General features: G+C 42.9%; 1 protein-coding gene across 1 annotated transcript in view; it reads left to right on the forward strand.

The window, feature by feature from the left end:
* The window catches only part of LOC141144152 (sodium-dependent serotonin transporter-like), a gene marked incomplete in the record, with an annotated part of 151,264 nt that extends 130,773 nt beyond the window's left edge, over nucleotides 1-20,491 (forward strand). Inside the window, 3 exon segments of the mRNA XM_073629563.1 lie at nucleotides 1-52; nucleotides 903-1,001; nucleotides 20,391-20,491. Coding sequence (XP_073485664.1) covers nucleotides 1-52; nucleotides 903-974 — 124 coding nt within the window.
* Nucleotides 20,492-25,379: the final 4,888 nt, after the last annotated feature.

A 25,379-nucleotide genomic window follows, 5' to 3' on the forward strand; every position in this document is an offset into this window, starting at 1 on the left:
CCTAGGATTGGTGATTGTCTGCTTTACTGGCTCACTCAGCACTTTGACTCATGTAAGGCTATATACTGGAACACTCACATCTTAACCTGTACTGAGTTAAAACATGAAAGACCAGTAGAACATTATATTGCACACAAACTGGGAGCATACGTCACGTGATCATACATTCAATAAATTCTCTTTTCATGGAAAGATTAAATATGATTGGTTGCTTGGGCAACAGCTCTACCTTTGATTTATTTAACTTCAAAGTGAATATGTGCTTTGTCCACGCAGGGTAAAGCAATAGACTTGAATTCAACATTGTCGTAAAGTTTTTTTTAAATTATTCACCTTCCCCAGCCCGTATTAAGTAAAAAAGCTTTACTTACCCTCTCCATGCTCCAGCTTCCTCCTAGGTCTAGTACCACCAGTCTTCTTAAGGCAGAACACCACTTACATTTTGCCTATTTCCTGTGAGCCCAACATATTATTGATCCACATGTCAAAATGGAGCTGCCTATAGTGTATATGCCTTCCCTGCCCTGCCCTGCCCTGCCCTGCCCTGCTCTGTTATAAATGGAAGGCTTTCTCTTACTAGACTTTAGTTATAAGATCTCCTCTGCATACCTCATAGTTCTGTTATAACCCAACCTGAGAGTGATATCCTTTTATTATGGTAATGGCAGGTGTACCTAGGAAATCACACTAGATCTCTCACCTATAGCTCCCACGGGAATATGCAGTATCTAGCATTCCCCAAAAATAAAAATATCTGTTTTGGAAGGATTGACCATATACCAGGAATATTAAGATAATGTTACCTATGTTTATTGATGCTCATTATATATGTGATCCATGCATACAAATGAGGCATAATAAGTGGAATGTCTTTCATTTTATCTTATGACTGATTTTATCAGGGAGGAGCGTATGTGGTGAAGCTTCTTGAGGAATTTGGAGCTGGCTGTTCCATCATCGCAGTTGTATTTTAGAAGCAATATCGGTATCATGGTTTTATGGTAAGATCCGATACATTAACTCCTATTTATTATTTGTTTTTACAATGGTTTGTGTGTTTCTCGGGACTGCCAATTTTGTACATAATGGGCATATTTATTAAGCAGTAAATCTGACATTCACAAAATATCACTGCAGGCGAGTCTTTCAGATGCATGTGTTTTAAATGACAGTGATTGATTCAAATTTTTGGTGAAAGTCACATTCCTTGCTTTATAAGCATGTCTCTACAGTATTAATGGGTTTTGTGGACAATACAATTTGGCTTTAAAATGTTTAACATGAAAATATAGATTTATATAGAAAAAAATGCAAATATTGCATATATATTAAAAGAGAAGTGAAGGAATTTATTTTTTTCGGAATCATAATTACATCGGTCCAATGTTGCATCTGTCTCCCGGAATCTCTGCACTGAGAACAGAATGATCAAACATCGCCGATCATTTGGTTTTAATAGCTCTGTGAGCAGAGAGCTGCAGACTGTCATCCACAGCTCTCTGCTCTGCCCCCTCCTTGCCCACTGGAGCGCTGGGCTGTGGAGGGGCGGGGAGCAGCCGGCTTAGGCTCTCAGCGGCTCGCTGAGAGTCTGAGTCGGGTGTCAATCCAAGCACCTGGTGGATCCAGACTTTATTGTCATGATGACGTGTTGCCTGGACTGATTCCTGTTATGTCAGCAGAGAGTGGACTTCAGCCCGCTCTCTGCTAAAACCAGGTCACAGGAGTGCAAAATGGACTGTACTCCTGTGATCCATAGGAGAAGTACAGCCAAATGAGCTTTGGCTATACTTCTCCTTTAAGCAGAGTGACTTTAAAGTAGAAGTATTACCATTAAAAACAATCCTTGTTGAATCCCCCAAGGGAGCAAGTGTATGGAGACCTTGGTCCCATTCTGATCTGTGGCTGTGTTGTGCAATGTGGCTATCAGCTCCAACCCAACTCTTTTATTTAATATCATGCTTATTGATTTATTATATGTGGTGCTATTTATTGTTGTGAAGGCAGCCTGGTGACATTGCAGTCTATGAGCACTGCAATCACCAGGGTGCTCAACCTCTCTGCCTTCTGAGACCCTCAGAATCCTGCCCACCCCAAGCTTGTGTAATGGAAGTAAAGGAAGTGGCTGAGCCGAGCTGTCCCTCACTCTAGCATCAGCTTCTGCCAAGTTTGAACAGCATTCCTCTGCTCCAGTCTGCACAGGTAAGCCCAAACTGATTTCCAGCATCCCTGGGAAGCAGCGGATGTTCAGAAACAGACCACAGATGCATCACAAACCCAGCCAGGATTTGGCTCTACACTCACAATATTATATAAAAAGGGGAGTTTGGGACTATAGATGAGACATATAGATATATGTGCCTCCATCCCGGGTTCAAGTAAATAAAAGGGGGAGATTGGGACTTTAAATTAGGGTATTGGCTGGTTAAGGTTGAAAGATATATGGACATGTTTATTAGCATATAAATGTAAATATGTTGCAGTGGTACATAGAATATATAGAAAAAGAAGGAAGTGTTTTTACACGAAACACGTCGGGCTTTCAGGATGTAACTCATGCTTTAACAGCAATTATCTAGAATTATCATCTTTTATTCTACCAACCCAATTTACATGCAACCCATTTAATATTGCTATGTGCTGCCTAATTGATATGTGTGTATACATGCATTTTTACAACATTACTATGTCTGCATGACCATGTGCTGTTATATGTATATATTTACGCATTATTTATGCTGTCCATGCCATTCATGCATGGTTATTTATATGACATTACTTTTATATATGCTATGTACCACTGCAACGTATTTACATTTATATGCTAATAAACATGTCCATATATTTTTCAACCTTAGCCAGCCAATAGCCTCATTTAAAGTCCCAATCTCCCCCTTTTATTTACACTCACAATATTAACCACTTAAGGTCTGCCCTTTAGCAGTTTTACTGCTACAGGGTGTCACCTGTGCGCTGGATCGTGTATATATGCGTGATCCGACTCTTCCCGGTAGGGGGCGCGCATGTGTGCCGCCGCCGGCGGGTGCGTGGTACTCGATTTTGGGACGCACCGATTGTTAGGCAGAGAGACAGAACTGCAACCTGCCTATGTAAACAAGGCAGATCACTGTTCTGGCAGGAGGGAAGGGATGGAAATTCCTTCTCTCTCCCTAGAAAAAGCACCTCACACAGTAAAGTAAAACACTGGTTAGGCACAGAGTTAACCCTTTGATTGCCCCTGATTTTAACCCCTTTCTAGCCAGTGTCATTAGTGTAATGACAGTGCATATTTTTTAGCACTGATCAATGTATTAGTGTAACTGGTCCCCAAAAAAAAAAAAAGTGTCAAAAGTATCAGTTAGTGTCAGAATGTTCGCTGAAATATTGCAGTCCCACTATAAGTCACGGATTGCCAACATTAGTAGTAAAAAATAAAAAATAAATAAATATATCCCATAGTTTCTAGATGCTATAACTTTTGCGCAAACCAGACACTATATGCTTATTGGGATTTTTTTTATCAAATGTATGTAGTAGAATACATATTGGCTTAAGCTTATGAAGAAATTCGATTTTTTTGCTATCATTTTATTGGATTTAAAGCAGAAAGTAAAAATATTGTTTTTTTGTTTTTGTTTTTCAAAATTGTCTGCCTTTTTTTGTTTATAGCACAAAAAATAAAAAGTGCAGAGGTGATCAAATACCACCAAAAAAAAGCTATATTTGTGGGGGAAAAAGGCATACATTTTATTTGTGAGGTTTGCATGACTGTGCAATTGTTAGTTAAAGTAACGCAGTGCCGTATCACAAAAAATGGCCTGGTAATGAAGGGGATAAATCTTCCGTAGGTCAAGTGGTTAAATGATCAGTCAGTGCTGGCAGGGCAGTGTGATATGTCTGCTGGCTACTAATAAACATCCACTACAATGGCACATAGATCACACAGCCCACCAGCACTAACTGTTCCTTTACTTTTGTAAATAATCAGTCAGCGCTGGTGGGATTGTGTAATCTATCTGCCAATGCAATGGATGTTTACTAGCAGCAGGCACATAGATCACACAGCCCTATCAGTGCTGATTGAGGATATGCTGCTCATACACCAGAATTTGAGGGGAACCCTAAACTGATTATTTTTGCATGGGGTCCCCTTTGAAATTCATACCAGACCCTCATCAAGGATATGTGTCTGGTATGTATTTTTTGGTGGTGGTGGTGGTGGTGGGGGGGGGTTGTGTGTCCCCTATTAACATCAATAGTTTCAATCAATACCATAAATATCAAGACCCTCAGCTAGAATAAATATCTGGTATAGATTTAAGGGCTATTCACACCAGGATTTGAGTGCAGTGAGATTTGAGCGCAGTGCGTTTTCAGCCCATTCATTTGACTTTAGGCACTGTATCTCTGACCTGCACTTAAAGTGTCATTAGCAATGCACTCGCACCCATTGCAGATTGCAAATAAGCGCATTTTGAACACTGTGCAAGAAATGCGCATGATCAGTTATAACATCAGCCATTGGATAGTTTGACAGTTGGTTGGGAGCACAACCAATGTGACAGTTACATTCCCAGCACATGCCGGAAATGTAACTGTTTTTTTAAGCTGTTATAGATGGGTTTACTTCCACTTTAATATAATAAAAAAAAAAAAATGTATGCAAAATGTTGGTACACGTAAAAATTTTCAGACATAAGTGTTTTGTTTGATAACATGATGATAAACTTAGGGGGTTCTGTCAATAGTTGCATTCTTCAGGGTATACACTAAATTAGAACTATGGCCAGGCTATGGATATTCAAATATTTACAGTATATGTTCTTAACCGCTTGCCGCATGTACTTTTATGTCGGCAGAATGGCATGGCTGGGCAAATGGGTGTACCTGTACGTCCCTTTGAATTTGCCGCCGTGCCATCGCGCGTGCGGTGCCGGCGGCGCACGCACGTTCCCGCCGCGAGCTCCGTGAGTAGGATCGCGGGTCCCGCGGACTTGATGTCCACGGGGATACCCTCGATCGTCTCACGGAGAGGAAGAACGGGGAGGTGCTAATGTAAACAAGCATCTCCCCGTTCTGCCTAGTAACAGTGTCACTGATCTTAGCTCCCTGTGATTGTGAGCTATGATCAGTGATGTGTCACACATAGCCCCCCCCCCCCCAGTTAGAACACATCCCTAGGACACACTTAACCCCTCCCTAGCCCCCTAGTGGTTAACCCCTTCACTGCTAGTGTCATTTTTACAGTAATAAGTGCAATTTTATAGCACTGATCGCTATAAAAATGACAATGGTCCCAAAAATGTGTCAAAATTGTCCGATGTGTCCGCCATAATGTTGCAGTCACGATAAAAATCGCAGATCGCCGCCATCACTAGTAAAAAAAATTATTAGTAAAAATGCCATAAAACTATCCCCTATTTTGTAGACGCTATAACTTTTGCGCAAACCAATCAATAAACGCTTATTGCGATTTTTTTTTACCAAAAATATGTAGAAGAATACATATCGGCCTAAACTGAGGAAAAAAAAAAAATGTATATATTTTTTGGGGATATTATAGCAAAAAGTAAAAAATAATGCGTTTTTTTCAAAATTGTCGCTCTATTTTTGTTTATAGCGCAAAAATTAAAAACCGCAGAGGTGATCAAATACCACCAAAAGAAAGCTCTATTTGTGGGAAAAAAAGGACGTCAATTTTGTTTTGGAGCCACGTCGAACGACCGCGCAATTGTCAGTTAAAGCGAGGCAGCGCCGAATCACAAAAAGTGCTCTGGTCTTTGGCCAGCAAAATGGTTCGGGGCTTAAGTGGTTAACAAGCAGTAAAAGAGCTCCAAAAAAAGCACTCACTGAACTCTGTAGCTTTCACTTACATTTCTGCTCCCTCCTCCCAGCAGTGACCCTGCATCCATGACCTGACTTTAAAACTTTGAGGATGACTTTATCAACGGTTCCTGCAGCTACAGAGCCTCAGTGAGGACTTGTTTAAAACCTAATTGAACTGCTTGTCAGGTGTATAAAAATATTTGACTCTTTATAGCCTGACTACAATTCTGCTTTAACCACTTAAGGACCAGCTGCCACAGTTGTACTGCGGCAATGTGTATCCCGCGAATCGCCATCATTGTATATCGCCTTGTACATGGCGATTTGTGGGAGCGCGCACTGGGCAGCGGGGGGGGGGCCAATCAGCGAGTGGGGCGGACTTGATGTCCGACGGCCACCCGCGATCATTCCTCGCAGTGAGAGAATGGGGATCTGCCTGTGTAAACAAGGCAAATCTCTGTTCTGACAGGGTAAATCACACAGATCATGTCTTTCTGCTATGCAGGAAGACGGATCTGTGTATTTCCCCAGTCACACAGTCCCCCATACACAATAAACACAGTGAGGGAACACATTTAACCCTTTTGTTCGCCCCTGATGTTATGATGTTAACCCCTTCCCTGCCAGTGTCATTAGTACAATAATAGTGCACATTTTTAGCACTGATTACTGTAATAATGTCACTGGTTCCCAAAAAAGTGTTGAAAATGTCAGTTTGGTGTCCGATCTGTCCGCCGCAATGTCACAGTCCCGCTAAAAAGCACTGATTGCCACTATTACTAGTAAAAAATAAATAAATAATAAAAATGCTATAAATCTATTTTGTAGACACTATAACTTTTGCGCAAACCAATTTTTTTTACCAAAAATATGTAGAAGAATACATATTGGCCTAAACTGATAACGAAATTATTTTTTTTTTGGATATTTTTTTCCCAAAATTGTTGCTCTTTTTTTTTGCGCTATAAACAAGAAAACGCAGAGGTGATCAAATACGACCAAAAGAAAACTCTATTTGTGGGGAAAAAATGACATTGATTTTGTTTGGCTACGTCGTTGCACGACTGCGCAATTGTCAGTTAAAGCGATGCAATGCCGTATCGCAATAAACAGTCTGGTCTTTAACCACTTGCTTACTGAGCACTTAAACACCCTTCCTGCCCAGACCAATTTTCAGGTTTCAGCGCTCTCATTCTTTGAACGACAATTGCGCGGTCATACAACACTGTACCCAAATGAAATTTTTTTAATTTTTTCCCCACAAATAGAGCTTTCTTTTGGTGGTATTTGATCACCTCTGGGTTTTTTATTTTTTGTTAAAAAAATGAAAAAAGACCAAAAATTTGGAAAAAACAAAACAAAAGGTTTTATATTTTGTTATAAAATTTTGCAAACAGGTAATTTTTCTCCTTCATTGAGGCTGCACTGATGGGCACTAATATGCGGCACTGATGAGTACTGATAAGGCGGCACTGATAAGGCGACACTGATAGGTGCACTGGTGGGCACTGATGAGGCGGCACTGGTGGGCACTAAGAGGTGGCACGATTGGGTGGCACGGATGGGTGGCACTGATGGGTGTCACGGATGGGCACTGAAGGGCATTGATAGGTGGCACTGAAGGGCACTGATGGGTGGCACTGATGGGTTGCAGTAATGGGCACTGGTAGGTGACACTGATAGGCAGCACTGCTAGATGGCACTGATGAGGCACTGATTGGCACCACTGGTGGGCATTGATAGGTGGCACTGATATTCACTGGTGGGCACTGATTGATGGCTCTGTGGGCACTAGCAGGCGGTATTGGTTTGCACAGATGAGGCACAGATGAGGCGGCTGTGCCTTTTACTCTTCGGGACCGATGTCCCTTCAACAGAAGCCAGTGATCGGCTTTTTTTTCTCCTCACACTGACAAAAAATGATTACCAAGCTTCTTTTTACATCACGTGATCAACTGTCATTGACTGACAGCTGATCAGGTGGTAAGGGGCCGGGATCGGCCCCTTACTCCGATCTGCGATCACCCGAGCTTCATTGACTCAGGGATCACAGAGCGCACCGCTCGTGACCCGCAAAGGATGCATGGGGAGCGTGCAAAGGGGAGAACGTCTACTGACGGCCTCCCGGCAATGTATGTCCACGCTGTAGCCGTCATTCGGCTATAGCGCGAACGGAAAGAGGTAAGGGGAAAATCTTCCGGTCCTTAAGTGGTTAAAGTGGTTGTAAACCCTCATACAGTGCCTTGAAAAAGTATTCATACCCCTTGAAATTTTCCACATTTTGTCATGTTACAACCAAAAAAGTAAATGGATTTTATGCGATAGACCAATACAAAGTGGCACATAATTGTGAATTAGAAGGAAAATGATAAATGATTTTCAAAATGTTTTACAAATAAATATCTGAAAAGTGTGGCATGCATTTGTATTCAGCCCCTTTTACTCTGATACCCCTAACTAAAATCTAGTGGAACCAATTGCCTTCAGAAGTCAAATAATTAGTAAAAAGAATCCACCTGTGTGTAATTTAATCTCAGCAGTGGCACCCCATCCATATGGGGCGCAGGGATGCTGCCCCCCTAATCCATGCGCCTGGCCCCTAATCTACATGCAGGGTCCTGGACGCATGGATTCCAACAGTTTTTTTTTCTTTGAAGCACATGATTAGAGCCTGAGGCTCTAATTGGCTTCAAAAAAGGGTGGGCTCAGGGCGCAGAGCAGTTACGTGACAATAGCAAATTGATATTCACTATTGCCTTTCTGATTCTCCTCCTGGCCAATCAGGAAGCAGGTCTTCAGACCTGGTTGGCCAGAGAATCTTAGGACTCCCTGGCCAATCAGGTCTAAGGACACACTTCCTGTTCAGCTGGGAAGAGAAGCAATGGCCCGGCTCTTCCTTCACCCTGCCTGCTTAAGTTAATGTCAGTCTCCCGAGGGGGGTGGCGGTGGATCGGCGCCACGTCGTTCTCATACATCTAACACTGGGGGGATGGGGGTGCTTTCGGCGATTACGTGGCGTTAGTTTGCCGCCCCCTTCCCCCGAAATATTTTGCACCAGCCACCACAATATAAATACAGCTGTTCTATGAAGCCCTCAGAGGTCTGTTAGAGAACCTTAGTGAACAAACAGCATTATGAAGGCCAAGGAACACACCAGACAGGTCAGGGATAAAGCTGTGGAGAAGTTTAAAGCAGAAAAATATATCCCAAGCTTTGAACATTTTACAGAGCACTGTTCAATCCATCATCCGAAAATGCAAAGAGTATGGCACAACTGCAAACCTACCAAGACATGGCCATCCACCTAAACTGACAGGCAAGGAGAGCATTAATCAGAGAAGCAACCAAGAGTCCCATGGTAACTCTGGAGGAGCTGCAGAGAACCACAGCTCATGTAGGAGAATCTGTCCACAGGACAACTATTAGTCGTGCACTCCAAAAATGAAAGAAGGTGCTGTGGTCAGATGAGACCAAAATTTTACTTTTTGGCCTAAAAGCAAGACACTATGGGGTTTATTTACTAAAGGCAAATCCACTTTGCACTGCAAGTCCACTTGAAAGTGCACTGAAAGTGCACTTGGAAGTAAAGTCACTGTAGATCCGAGGGGGATATGCAAGGAAAATAAAAAAACAGCATTTTAACTTGCACATGATTGGATGTTAAAATCAGCAGAGCTTCCACTCATTTTAGATCTACCCCTTAGATTTAGAGCGACTGCACTTCCAGTGCACTTTCAGTGCAAAGTGGATTTACCTTTCGTAAATAACCCCCTATGTGTTGCAGAAAACTAACACGGCATATCTCCCTGAACACACCATCCCCACCGTGAAACATGGTGGTGGCAGCATCATGTTGTGGGGATGCTTTTCTTCAGCACGGACAGGGAAGCTGGTATGGGAAGATGGATGGAGCCAAATACAAGGCAATCTTAGGAGAAAATCTGTTATAGGGCGTACACACGGTCGGACTTTGTTCGGACATTCCGACAACAAAATCCTAGGATTTTTTCCGACGGATGTTGGCTCAAACTTGTTTTGCCTACACACGGTCGCACAAAGTTGTCGGAATTTCCGATCGACAACCACGCGGTCACGTACACCACGTACAACGAGACTAGAAAAGGCCGGTTCAGAACCAAGCGCGGCACCCTTTGGGCTCCTTTTGCTAATCTCGTGTTAGTAAAAGTTTGGTGAGAGACGATTCGCGCTTTTTCAGACTCGTGGCTTTCAGATCGTTTTCTGCCGTTCAGTTTGTGCTTGTGGGTTTGTATCTGCTCTTCAGTGCGTGCAGCAAGTTCCGCGTGACTTTAGGTAGTCATTGTATTCTTGTTCGTTTGTTACTGGTTTTCAGGTCGCTCTTCACAGGCCTTGCTGTTCTTCAGTGCGTTCTGTTACTTCGTTCTGAGCAGCCGACCGTTTTCTAGCCATGTTTCGTATGCGTACTCCTCGTACAGTTCGTGCTGTGCGGGGGCTTGGTGTTGGGGTCCTGACCTTGACACAAGTCCAGTCCATGAACAGGGTGGGGAGGAGTTCATGGACCAAGAATTGGTTGCTTCAGCATGACCAGTTCTGTCATATGCCTTTGCTCCGTGAGATCCGTGAGAATAATTCTGGTGATTTCAGGAACTTTCTCAGGATGACGGACCCCGTGTTTCACCGTTTGTTGACTTCGCTGACCCCCTATATCAGCAGGCAGGATACCTGCATGAGGCAAGCCATCACTCCGGAGCAGAGGCTCGTCGCTACTCTGCGGTATTTGGCCACAGGGAGAAGTCTGCAGGACCTCAAGTTCTCGACAGGCATCTCCCCCCAGGCTCTTCTTTGTGGACATTTACTGCTTGTGTTTGTTTGAGCTGACCCTGACAGAAATTTGTGGAGTCCAGAAAATGTCGTGATTGTGTAACCTTATACAAAGCACTGTTGGCTGTTATTTACTAAATGCAAAGACACTTTTCACTACAAGTGCACTTGCAACTGCACTGAAACTGCACTTGTAGTGCAAAGTGGATTTGCCCTTAGGAAATAACCCCCATTTTCTCATAAAACAACAATTACATCACCCCAAAAGTGTTGTAGCGTTGAGACAATAATCCACACATTCTTGATGAACAATCTTTTTAATACCTGCACAATCACATGTGCATTTACCAAAGATTTTTCTGACAAACCAACATGTTTGTTGTATATCAATTTTTGTGGTGTCATTATCCAAAATCAAAATGTGCATTTTATAGAAAACAGGCCTGTGTAAAACCCACAAGAAAGACACACATCTTGATCTTACAAACGTCACATTTGGTAGAACTGGAAGGCAATATCAGACATGAGTATTTAGGAACTGTGTTTGATATTGCGTTCAGATGGGGTGAAATCACCCCTGGAAAAGCCAAATTTGGAAGATGCACACAAATTTCACAATGTCAACATGTTCTATCTGCCATCAGGGGGGATCAAGGGACGTGTTTTGGGGGAGAAAGCCCTTCCTCACCGCTACTTTATTATTGAGGAAGGGGTTGCACCCCCAAAACGCGTCCATTGATCTCCCGTGATGGCAGATAGCACATGTTGGCACACTGTGTGCATCCTCCAAATTTGGCTTTGGGAAAAACCACAAAAACATTTCGCACATTGTAGCACACAAAAGAAGAAAGTGATTTGGAGGGGTTTTAAACTCGCCCCAAAAAATCAATGATGTTTTTATATTTTGGAATAACATCATTGATGTTTTGCTTGATGTTTTCCAATTGTAAATTACACCCCATGATCTCCCCGATCAGGATCTGGGCACTTTCGGATGTGAAGGATCTTCATCCACAACCTCACGATCACCTAAAAAGAGAGGAACCCCAAAATAAATTAGGTTTACAAAAAAATGCCGCCATCCATCTCTTATCGGAGCCTGTGGTCGCAGACACTCACCTGTTGTGGTGACTAGTTCCACCACGTCTTCTTCCTCCTGCTCATCTTGTGTTGGGGGGATTTCCCCTTCTTCCAGAGGGGGGGGGCTCTGGTCTCCTCGGATGAGGGGTGTCCTCCGAGTCTTTTCTCCCCTATGTAAAACAAAAATGGTATAATTAGCACACAGATATTTAATGTCAGAACTATAAAGATGAAACATTGCTTGGAAGTGGGGTACAATTATCTATTTTAGCCGAGTTCCAAGATGTAGCTTTTTTAGTGTCCTTTGTCAAGCTGCAATACTTTACCTGTTTAGTACAAGCTTCACAGATGGAGACCCCCTATAGTATACACTGGAGCACCTGTGTGCCCCCCCTAATAAAAATGGTGTTCTTGTGTCCCACACTAGTGCTCCAGTGTCCAGATGTGAAAACAGCTGCTGAGTGTCCTCTCCTTACACACAATCTAGTTGGCATTTCATTCTAGTAACAAAGCCATCTACACAACCCAATTCTTTGAAGCCAAGTATAGGGCGTCAAAATGGTGGCCAAATGCATATGGGCTAAACAATGGTATTTTATAGTCCGAAATAAAAATGTGTGATCCGAACGAATAATGTGCCCATGAACATGAAAGTTGCCATTTTAAACTGTACAACAGTTCCTAAAAGCACATGGAGCAGCACGAACGTAATAAACCCAAAAAGAATAGGAACACAGCACAAATACTTACTTTTTTGCAGCACTCTCCGGATCTTTCTGTACTGCTCATGTTCTCGTAATTTCAGGTCCGACCACCGCTTCCTGAGCTGATCTTTCGATCGTCGTACCCCGAATTTCCGGTGCAGACTCCTGACCACTTTCGCCATGATCTTGGCCTTTCGGACATTGGGGTTGGGGTAAGGCCCATACTTTCCATCATAGTCGGCCTTCTTTAGGATGTCCACCATTTCCAACATCTCCCCAAAGGACATATTTGAGTCCTTCAATCTCCTTCTGGATCGGGACGTTTCAGGCTCCAGCCTTTCCTCCTCCTCCTCCTCCTCGTTGCTACAATTAGCACGATCCTGCTGTCTATCCGCCATGTGCTCTTCCCCCACTGCGCCGAATGAAAAGGGGCGGGGAATAGACTAGAAAGAACGTCAGGGGCGGGCGGAGTTATACGCATTCGCGCAGTGTGTATAAATCGTAACACGCACGCGTCTTACGTACGATCTGTGAGCGGAGGAAGGAGCATCGGAGACGCCGATCGTGCTAACGAAGGTAGGATCTAAACTTGGGCCTATACTGCTTCGAAATGGAAGCCTATATTGTAACAAGATTAGGGGAGTTTGGCCTGACATTAGGGTTTGTCTTGTGTTGTGTCTTGCAGAGAAAATGGATGGGTTCAAGGACCACAATTTCCTGCCCCTGTTTATTGACAAGTACAGGGAGCTGCCCTGTCTGTGGCAAGTGAGACACCCCCACTATAACCATAAACAAAAGAGGCAGGCAGTGCTGGAGAAACTGCTGGAGTTGGTGAAGCCAGTGGTCCCCACAGCAACCATCCCTTATTTTAAAAGCTAAAATTGGTGGCCTGAGGAGCACATATCTGAGGGAGCGCAAGAAGGTCACAGATTCCCAGAGGTTCGGAGCTGCAGCAGATGACATTTATGTCCCCAGGCTGTGGTACTATGAGAGACTGCGGTTTCTGTCAGACCACACTGAAGTCAGGGAATCCCTCTCCACTCTTCCTTCCACTCTTCCTTCCATCCCAGCTGAGGCTTCTGATGTCCAACCTGGGCCTTCCAGCCAGGAAGAAGTGGAGGAGCCCAGCTGGAGTCAGGTATAGCATTGTTCTCCAGATTTCTGGGCAATAAATAAATGATGTTTACTAGATGTTATTATTGATCACTAATTGCTGATTAAAAAAAGTGTTTTACATATCAATAGAGAGTAGTGGGCACCCAAAATTGGGACAAGAATGCAAAATGCTGGGCTCAGAATGATAGTCTGTTATATTTGTTAACATTCAATTTGCAGCAGTCAGGAGGTGAAAATTGTGTGTGATTGATGTAAAAAATACTAAAACTATGTCCCTTTTTCATACACAGGAAGACCTCAGCCATGAGGAGGCTGTGGAATGTGGCAGCCAGGAGGAGGGGGGGATTAGTGTCAGCCAGGAGGAGGCAGGGCTAAGTGTCAGCCAAGAGAAGCCTGGGACAAGTCGCAGCCTGACTGAGTCTCAGGTTCCTCCCCTCCACCTGCCATACAAAAGGGCCAGGAAGGCCACTCCCAGTCCTGTGCAGGATTTAGCATACAGGCTGATCCAGGAGGCTTCTGCGTCCCTCAGAGCCTTCCCCAGTCCTGCAGAGGCCTTTGCCTGCATGGCTGCCACCAAATTGCAGGACATGCAGGAGGGCCAACGCAAGATCTCTGAGGACCTGATTTATAAAGTCCTACATAAGGGGGAGAGTGGGGAACTGACACCCAAGACGGATGTCATTGAGATCGACGATCCTCCTCCTCCTCCTGCTGCCACAACTCCACCACCATAGCCAAGGCCTGTAAGGAAGCGTGGAAGGAAGACCAAAGAGTGATTGCCCTGGGTTCAGTCTGGTCTGACAGAAGATGCAGTCTCTCGTATGACCACAGCCTGGGGACACAGATGTCATCTGCTGCTTTCCGGATCTCTGGGACTTCTGGACCAGACTGCCCTCCCTTAGATATGGACTCCTCAGGCCACCAATTTTGCTTTTAAATAATTGATGTCTGCCCTGGGGGTCCAAGGCTTTGCCCACTTCTGCAGTTTCTCGAGCGTTGCCTCCCTCTTTGTTTTTTTATAGTTGTGACCCCTTAATAAAATTTTTTTAGGTAAATTCTACTCTCCTGTGTGTGTTTTCATCCAAAAAGGACAGTTTGTTGGTGACGATTCAGGTACATTTCTAACATAAAATGTGAAATTAACAAGGGACAACAACACCAAACAATCTCCTACAGATTAAATAGAACAACATATCAATGGTGTTGTGGGAACTTGTCACAAAAAACACACAAACATTTTTGGGAGTACAAATCAAAATCACCAAAAAAAAAAGAGAAACACAAAAAAAGATTCTACATTAAAGGCAAAAAAAAAAAAAAAAATATACAAAAATATGTTGTCAGATGTGAGAAATCAAAATATATTGAGGGAGTCCCGATAAATAGTAACGAAAGAAGTTTGTGAGAAGTGTGTGTGAATATGAGCATCAAAACTACTTAATTCTTGTCACATTATAAAGAAGAAGAGAGTGCGCTGTATTAAACCATTTTTAACATTGCAGCGTGACGAAAGTGCTGTATCCATTGCGAACGCTAAGTTTACCAGAACGAGCTGTCCCGTCTCGGAATTTCTTCTGAGCATGCGTGGCACTTTGTGCGTCGGAACATGCCACACACGGTCGGAATTGACGCGATCAGATTTTGTTGTCGGAAAATTTTATCTCCTGCTGTCCAACTTTGTGTGTCGGAAAATCCGATGGAAAATGTCCGATGGCGCCCACACACGGTCGGAATTTCCGACAACACGCTCCGATCGGACATTGTCCATCGGAAAATCCGACCGTGTGTACAGGGCATTAGAGTCTGCAAAAGACTTGAGTCTGGGGCGGTGGTTCACCTTCCAGCAGGACAATGACCCTAAACATACAGCCAGGCTACAATGGAATGGTTTTGATCAAAGCATATTTATGTGGTAGAATGGTCCAGTCAAAGTTCAGATCTAAATCCAATTGAGAATCTGTGCAAAGACTTAAAAATTGCTGTTCAAAGATGCTCTCCACCCAATCTGACAGAGCTTGAGCTATTTTGAAAAGAAGAATGGGCAATAATTTCACTCTCTAGATGTGCAAAGCTGGTAGAGACATCCCCAAAAAGACTTGTAATTGCTGTAATTGCAGCGAAAGGTGGTTCTACAAAGTATTGACTCAGGCAGGGGCGCAACTAGAAATCACAGGGCCCCATAGCAAAATGTTGTATGCCCCCCCCCCCCCAAAAAAAAATGAACTAATGCCATTGAATAACAGATTACTACACTCACATATATTAAGAGCTTTAAAATGCTGGTGTCAGTGCTCCCTTATCTCAGTGCTGTTGTCAGTGTTCCCTTATCTCAGTGCTGGTGTCAGTGCTCTCTATCTCAGTGCTGGTGTCAGTGCTCTCTATCCTGGTGCTGGTGTCAGTGCTCTCTATCTTGGTGCTGGGGTCGGTGCTCTTTTATCTCAGTGTTGGTGTCAATGCTCTCTTATCTCAGTGCTGGTGTCAGTGCTCTCTTATCTCGGTGCTGGTGTCAGTGCTCTCTTATCTCGGTGCTGGTGTCAGTGCTCTCTAATCTCAGTGCTGGTGTCAGTGCTCTCTATCTCAGTGCTGGTGTCAGTGCTCTCTATCTCAGTGCTGGTGTCAGTGCTCTCTATCTCAGTGCTGGTGTCAGTGCTCTTTTATCTCATTGCTGGTGTCAGTGCTCTCTATCTTGGTGCTGGTGTCAGTGCTCTCTTATCTCAGTGCTGGTGTCAGTGCTCTCTTATCTCGGTGTTGGTGTCAGTGCTCTCTTATCTCGGTGCTGGTGTCAGTGCTCTCTAATCTCAGTGCTGGTGTCAGTGCTCTCTATTTTGGTGCTGGTGTCAGTGCTCTGTATCTTGGGGCTGGTGTCGATGCTCTCTTTCTCGGTGCTGGTGTCGGTGCTCTCTATCTCGGTATCAGTGAGGGAGGTAGCAGCGAAGAAGCCAATCAGCTGGCAGTGCCAGCGCAGGATGCGAAGCACCCGGCCCACCATGGCAGAGGATCAGCCCTGGACTGGGACCTCCCAACCCCCCCCCCCCCCCCGTGGAGCCCTGCATAGGCAGGGGTAAGGGCAGGGTGGAGGGAGGGGTCAGGGGCTGTCAATCACAGGTGGACACACTAGGACACTGGCACAGGACTGAGATGTCCTTACTGTTAGTGACACATGATCAGGAAGTCTGGCTGTGGCTGAGGGATGCTGCAGGAACATGGATGGGGGGGGGGTCGCTCTCTTTCTTAAAAAAAAAAAATGTTCTTAGTCGCTGGCTGCAGAAAAGGTTGTGGCATGGTGGTAGCTTTGCCTCTCCCTGTAGCTGGAGCCCCTGATTCCCCCCCCCCAACCACACTGATTGACAGCCCCAGAGAGGGGCAGCCCAGACACCTCTTCTCTCCTACCTTCCCTTCGGTCGGATCGGCTCCATACAGCGCTTGTGAGGCCTCCTCCGCGGTGCCTTCCTCTTCTCGTCAGCCGGATGCCTCCTCCGGGGTATGTGGAAACCGCCGCTCCTCTGAGCACTCCAGTGGTGGGGGGGTGACGGCTGGGGGGGGGGGTGCGATCTCTGTCTCCCGAGCAGAGGGAATTGGGCTCACTGCTCAGGCTGCTGGAATCTCCTCCCCTTCTCCTCCTTAAGAGAACACAGTGCTGGTCCCGCCTCCTCCCCAAGACAGCCACGCTCTGACCCCTCTCTCCACTGCTTGGAGCTCACAGGCAACCCGCTGCTGGCCGGAGCTTAACGTTGCGGCGACATTTTTCAGCAGAGGCGGCTCTTCAATTAGCCTAATTGCCAAATTAGAGAGCCGCCTCTGCTGGGCCCTACATGGCTGCGGGCCCCATAGCGCACGCTGGGTCGCTATGGCGGTAGTTCCGCCACTGGACTCAGGGGTGCTGAATACAGATGCACGCCACACTTTTCACATATTTATTTGTAAAAAAATTTGAGAGCCATTTATCATTTTCCTTCCACTTCACAATTACAGTATGTGCCACTTTGTGTTGGTCTATCACATAATATGTATAACAGAATCAGTGCAGAGCAACGAGTAAACAAATTAAGCATAAATGTCCATATAGAATCAAAAGAATGTCCATATAAGAGCAATAAGAGATATAAAGCCTCCTGATGTGCGTTGCAGGATGACAGATGAGACAGTGATACGGTGAGTACAACCCATTCAGCACAGATAACTCTAGCCTCTCACCTCAAAGATTCGACCTGAAAAGGTCACTTCGCATTAACCCACATAGTGTACAGGTTACCAACGTGGTAAGCTATGGGGACAATGCACCTTCAGGATTCATTCAGCATTATCTTCATACCTGCATAATTTGCTCAACCTGCATCATTCGCCTGACCCATGGGATAGCTGTTTCTATTATCTTCATCCAGTCACTTTGTTGACTGAAACTTTCTGCAGGATCTCCACAATTACAACCAGTAGTGTTCACTTGAGGGAGCTGTTCTAGATCAGCTTTATCATCTACATTCGATCGTTGGTAACCTGTACCTCATGTGGGTTAATGCAAAGTGACCTTTTGAGGTCGAATCTTTGAGGTGAGAGGCTAGAGTTATCTGTGGTGGATGGGTTGTACTCATCGTATCACTGTCTGTTATCTGGCACAGCACATCTGGAGGCTTTTCATCGACTTATTGCTCTTATATGGACATTCTTTTGATTTTATATGGACATTTATGCTTAATTTGTTTACTCATTGCGCTGCACTGATTCTGTTATGCATTTCTATCGAGGCTTTTTTTGATTATCCTTGTAGTGTTCAGCTGGCAATTTTTGTATTCATTTGTATTGTTTTATTTGCGCTGAATATTTGTTGTTTATATTTCATTACTATCTAATAATATCCCAATAAAATATATTTACGTTTTTGGTTGTAACATGACAAAATGTTGAAAATTTCAAGGGGTGTGAATACTTTTTCAAGGCACTGTATACCCAGTGAAGTGAATAGCCTCAGATGATACATAAAAATGAAACAAATCCTCCTACATAGGTTTTACTTGTTTATCTACAGCCATCTCTTTTTTATATTCATTCAAAAGTGCCGAATTTAGATAAAATCCTTCTTCATCTGTCAGTACCACAGCGGAGGGGGTGGAGAACTGCAGTTAGAGCTTGTGTACATTGTATGAAAGCTGATTGGAGGAAAGAGACACCCCCTCCCTTCACACACGGCACAGGAAGGAATGATGCAGAGCTGTGTTCTGTATAGACACGCTGTGTGCTGAGCTCCCTCCCCGTCACAAATTCTATCTCATGGGGTGGGGAAAACTCAGAAGTGACACATGTTGATAACAGAGGAACGAAGCACCTGAGGGAAATGACACTTAGAGCTTTGGAGAGAGACAAGTAAACACTACAGATACTGTAAATGTGCTTTGTTCAGATTTCATAACTGAGGTTTACAGCCACTTTAGGGTCCTTTCAGTCTTCCCTCACACAAAACTGCAGCGCCAGTTTCAACTGCAGTGAGCTGGCGGTAGTGGGTGGCACAATGCCCATTTCAGCACATCACACAGTTCCTTTTTTTTTTTTTTTTTTGGTGTCAACTTAATTTGAAGTGCACAAAGCAACACTTCATTCATCGCATGCTGCCGTGTGGTGACATGCGGTGCCTTCCTATGCACTGCATTTTATCACAGATCATTGCACTGCACCTCCAGGCTGCATTGCAGTGTAAACAGAACACATAGAAAATAATTAAAATAATTGTTTTCTGTGTGCCCTAGCGGTGACCTGCTTTCATCCAGTGTGGTAAAACACAGATCACTGCAGTATGTGTGAACAGGGCCTAAAAGTAATGGACACCCGGAAGTTTGTTTTATCAAATGGTGCAAAATATCAAAATGTTGAGAAATTGTACTGGAGAGGAAGAGGATTGTTTAGGCCTCCAAATATCTCAAAAACAAGAATTTCTGAGTGATTAAATTGCTGTTTTTTTTTTCCATGTTTAATATATAGATCAATCAAAAGCTGTCTTTTATGAAAGATGTGTTTATGGTGACTGTTTATGTTTTGGAGAATAATTAAAGCGGGGTTCCACCCAAATTTTGAACAATATCTGTATGTATTCTCTTCCTTGCCTAGATGCTGACATGCCGTTTAAAAAAATTAAAATCGCCGTAATTACCTTTTATTTTTTTATTCTTCTTTGCACTTCCTGGTTCTCCTCCCGTGGGAGTAGGCGTGTTTCTAGCCTCTCCCAGACTCCGCACAGTTTCCTGGGAGCTAGTCTCAGGCTTCCCAGGATGCCACTGAGCATGTGCGGGAACGAGCTGTGAATGCTGGGAGCACAGCATTCACCACATCCAGGAAATAAATGCTTGTGGGCTTCAAATGCCCACAATGAAGATGGAAACCGCCTGCAGTGAATAATATAAGTTATTCTTTCCAACAAAATCTGACACAGGCGGACATATTACACACAATATGTGAGTATGTAATGCTGAGAAGAAAAGTTTGTGAAAGAACTCAAAAAAAAAAAAAACGATAGATAGGTGGACCCCCGCTTTAAGCTGGTTGTTTAGAGGTTCCATGAAAATAATCCTAAATGTTGCAATTTTTCCACCCACTTGCTTGAAATATCTAAGTGGATATTTTTTAGCAACTAAAGTCTGCTTTGGACCACATGTCTGAATGATTCCCGGGAGGGGGCATGACCATTTTTATTGCAAATTGTAATTTTTTTCCTAATCTGCTTAAGTGTATGTACCGTGTTTTACATTTTTTTCTCTTGACCTATTGAAAAACTATACAAAGTGCATATTTTTTCCCTTAAACAAGTGTATATTAATATGTAAATGAAGTACAAATTTGCGATGTATAAAACTGCTATGATTTTTATTTTATTTTTAACAGGAATACAAAGGTTCTGTAATGATATAAAGTCTATGTTGGGATTTTCCCCAGGTATATATTGGAGAGTTTGCTGGGTAGCAATCAGTCCAGCATTTTTAGCAGTAAGTAAAATGTTTACTTTTCAAGTTGCATGGTTGTGCTTTTGTCAAGAGGAGAGTTGGGGTTTCCCCTCAAAATGGCCCACATTCAGATGTGATACAAGGGCTTCCCAAACAGCCAGAGGTCAGAAAATGATGTGAATGGAGCATAAGGGGCATAAATGTATAAAACATTTGCAGTGTGGATGTCTTACGCATATGAACAAACACTATTAATGATCGCCAGATTTTTTTCTGATATGATCATGTATCATTATCAGCTATATCTAGTGGCCATAATCTGGTATTTTTTATTAAGATATTTCAGGAAATATCCATATCCACATATATCCAGTTTGTTTTTTAATACAGCTGTAGCCCTTTGTGGTTTGGTAAAGACTGGCCAGCAGCAGGGCAGTATGTAAATCTGACCAAATAAAATAGGCTAAAATGTGAAAAACACCAACAAGACAGAAGCTCAAGTTCATTATCATTGAAACACTTAAGAAAACACTGACCTGCAGCCTGGACAGCTTTGTGAGGGAAATGAAGTGAGAGGAGAGGTTTTTTGTTACACTCTAAAAAAAAATTGTCCTAGACACTTAAAAAAAAAAAAAAGACTAGCTGCAAGATAATAGGTTCATAAATCCAGTAGTAGAATAGTCTAAACATGGGGTAGGCAACCTTTGAGAAGCAGAGAGCTACATGAACAACATTAACCATTTCAGCTCCGGAAGGATTTACCTTCTTAATGACCAGGCCATTTTTTGCGATACAAAACTGCGTTACTTTAGCTGACAATTGCATGGGACGCGGTACCCAAATAGAATTGTTTTCCCCACAAATAAAGCTTTCTTTTGGTGGTATTTGATCACCTCTGTGGTTTTTATTTTTTGCGCTATAAACAAAAAAAGACAGACAATTTTGAAACTAAAACAATATTTTTTACTTTCTGCTATAATACATATCCCAAAAAAAAAAATGTAAAAAAACAAAAACAAATTTCTTTATCAGTTTAGGCCAATATGTATTCTTCTACATATTTTTGGTAAGAAAAATCCCAATAAGCGTATATTGATTGGTTATAGCGTCCACAAACTATGGGATAGATTTATGGACTTTTAATTTTTTTAATTGTTTTTTACTGGTAATGGCTGTGATCAGCGATTTTTAGCGGGACTGTGACATTGCGGTGGACAAATCTGACCCTAAGTGACACTTTTTGGGGACCAGTGACACCAATACAGTGATCAGTGCTAAAAAAATGCACTGATCACTGTATAAATGACACCGGCAGGGAAGGGGTTATCAGGGGCGATCAAAGGGTTAAGTGTGTTCCCTGCAAGTGTTTTCTAACTGTGTGGGGGATGGACTGACAGGAAGAACACAGAGATCGCTGTTCCTGATTACTAGGAACAGAAGATCTCTGTGTACTTCCCTGTCAGAATGGGGATCTGCCTTGTTAGGCAGATCCCCATTCTGTCTCTCTGTGGAGCAATCGAGGGTGGCCAGCGGACAACGGGTCTGCCAGACCCACTAATTGGCTCCCCCTCCGTGCAGCGGGCGCGCTCTCCCACAGAATCTATTGCATGAAACCATGGCTCCCAACTGTCCCTGATTTTGAGGGACTGTCCTTGATTCGGAACAAAATCCCTCTGTCCCTCTTTCCTCCTCATTTGTCCGTCATTTTGGTCTGATCTACATAATTGTATAAAAAATACTTTTTGTCTTTTAAAAAGTGTTTCCCAGTGCTAAACCTTTCATCCAGTTTCTAAATTGTTGCATTTGTACATTTCCAAAGCCAGTATAAAGGAATAGTAGTGGTAAAAAAAAAGCGGGTTTAACTAATCATTTTTTTGGTAAAATTTTCCTTTAAGGGGCGTGGCAGAGGGTGTGTCCTATGCCTACATACTTTTGCTAATAAGTGTCCCTCGTTCCCATCTTAACAAGTTGGGAGGTCATGTGAAACAACATAAAGGTACGTCGTTTTGCGCAATAGAGCCATCCTGCTGCAATATATATGTGGTGGGTTTAACCACTTAAAGACCAAGTCTCTTTCTGAGATGTGTTGTTTACAAATTAAAAACAGTTTTTTTCGCTAGAAAATTACTTAGAACCCCCAAACATTATACATTTTTTTTCTAGCACCCTAGAGAATAAAATGGCAGTTGTTGGAATACTTTCTGTCACACCGTATTTGCGCAGCGGTCTTACAAGCACACTTTTTTTGGAAAAAATACACTTTTTTGAATTAAAAAATAAGACAACAGTAAAGTTAGCCTAATTTTTTTTTATATTGTGAAAGATAATGTTACACAGAGTAAATTGATGCCCAACATGTCACGCTTTAAAATTGCGCCCGCTTATGGAATGGCGACAAACGTTTACCCTTAAAAATCTCCATAGCCGACGTTTAAAAAATTCTACAGGTTGCATGTTTTGAGTTACAGAGGAGGTCTAGGGCTAGAATTATTGCTCTCGCTCTACCGATCGCGATGATATCTCACATGTGTGGTTTGAACACCGTTTTCATATGTGGGCGCTACTCCCGTATGCGTTCGCTACTGCACAAAAGCTCGTCAGGACGGGGCGCATTTAAAAAAAATTATTTCTTATTTATTTTACCTTTTATTTTTATTTTTTACACTGTTCTTTTAAAAAAAAATGGTGTCACTTTTATTCCTATTACAAGGAAGGTAAACTTCCCTTGTAATAGAAAAAAGCATGACAGGACCTCTTAAATATGAGATCTGGGGTCAAAAAGACCTCAGATCTCATATTTACACTAAAATGCAATAAAAAAACATAAAAATAAAAAAAAGAGCTATGGGCGGAAGTGACGTTTTGACGGCACTTCCGACCTGCAATGATATGGAGATGAGTGGGGGCCATCTTCCCCTCACTCGTCTTCATGTCACACAAGGGGAAACATCCGATCACCTCCGCTGCTGCCGATGGCCCCGGTAAGCGGCGGAGGGCACCGGATCGTGGTGGGAGGAGGGGCCCTCTCCCGCCACCAATAAAAGTGATCTCACGGTGAATCCGCCGCAGAGACCACTTTAATCTTGAAGTGGACTTTCCGCTGAAGAAGAGGATACCGGGGTTATGGCAGCTAGCTGCTGCCATAACAACGATACTCCTCCTCAAAGTACCAACGAATAACGACGGTGGGCGATCCGGAAGTGGTTAAGTGGTTACAGAGAGCAAAGAATGATCACAGGGGTGCGCCTTTTTTTTCTTTAAAAAAGAAGTTAACTAGCAAGGCCTAACTATATAGTAAGGAGAAAAATAACATAAAACAAATGTCACTCTAAAAAATATAAACTTAGCCTACCTTAAAAGTGGAAAGTATCAGCGGAGCAGTGGACAGTGTCAGTAGGGCAGAGGTTGGTGTCAGTAGGACAGTGGGCAGTGTCAGTAGGCTAGTGGATGTTGTCAGTAGAACAGTGGACATGTCAGTAGGGCAGAGGTTGGAGTCAATAGGACAGTGGATGGTGTCACTAGAGCAGTAGATGGTGTCAGTAGTTTATTATTTTTATTTTTTACCATTTTTTTTAAAGTATTTTTTTTACAAATGTATTATTATTCTTTTTTACAATATTATTGATAATTTTTTAATACATTTTTTTAGGAGCCCTATTGGGGTCTTTGGTGAAATATCAGGGGTCTAAACAGATCCCTGATGTATCACTTTTGAGACAGAGAAAGGCACTGAGGACTTCCTAGTCCCTTTCTCTGCAGCCTCTGCACTAGATAGTGAATGAATGGAAAGAGCTCTGTGCTGAGCCGCTTTCTGTTCGTTAACAAACTGAAGCATTGTAAACACACTTTTCTATGCTGCAGTTATGAATGAACACAGTGAGTGATACTGATCCAGTTCCAATACTTTACATCAATGCATGCTTTGCTATTTGGCCATTTCACTTAACCTATAATATAATACTTAATGATTTAACAACCATAACTGTCTGCTATTTTTTCAGTCACTCACACAGTTTTGTGATATACCTGAATAAATACAGCAGCCATTCACAACAGAGTCTTCACAAATTAATAAAATAAGCTGTACAATTAAAAAGGAGCTTTTTAAAAAGCCACTGGATCAGTATTCAATATACTTGCACCCATTGTAAGCCCTAAAATCCTAACACAGGTGTATCAATTTTTTCATTATGATTGTTTTTTATCATTACTTTTTTACTATTTTTTCCACTAACTCTATAAAGCACAATATCCATACACACTGGTCTAAAATCGGGAGTTCTCTTATTGACAATCTCAATATACCTGGGGGATTATTAGAGCTGACTGAAATTCAATCATGTTACTACTAATTGTTTTGATACATATATCTTCAGCCTTAATCCCACTTGCCATTTCCCAACACCCATCATAACCATCCTTATTTTTGCTGTATTACATATACATACTCTTGTTAAACAGGTCTGTCCCAGGTCTGGGGTTTAAGTTGGGCCAAGGCACAGTCTCCTCCTTCGCCATGTATTAAAAAAAACACTCACACAGACTCAAAGACAGAACAAGCAAAAGCAGGTCAGTCTTTTGTACAGAACAGCCAAATGACAAAGAAACTCTCAATGGTCTATTCTGCAAGTTGGAAAAATGTATGCTTGCCAAAACTCGTCTTTGGTGGGACACAGCCTCCTTGGGGGAATTCCTTAAGGAGAACAGAGTTCCAAGAGGTTTAAGAATTAAAAAATTCCCCTCATTTGAAGTGCAGGATTTGGACTTTAGGGCACAATGGACCAACATCCTAGGTGAAGCTTCTAAAGGTTTGATGAGGCTTCTAGTCAAATTCAAGGAGACACGTTTGGAATCCCTGAGAATGGAAATCGTTTCCACACAACAGGATTTAGATAAGCTTCGCCACCTACCAGACTTTGAATCAAGAGAA

The sequence above is a fragment of the Aquarana catesbeiana genome, linkage group LG01 (genome assembly GCF_042186555.1).
Source record: "Aquarana catesbeiana isolate 2022-GZ linkage group LG01, ASM4218655v1, whole genome shotgun sequence".
In the NCBI taxonomy this organism is placed as follows: domain Eukaryota; kingdom Metazoa; phylum Chordata; class Amphibia; order Anura; family Ranidae; genus Aquarana; species Aquarana catesbeiana.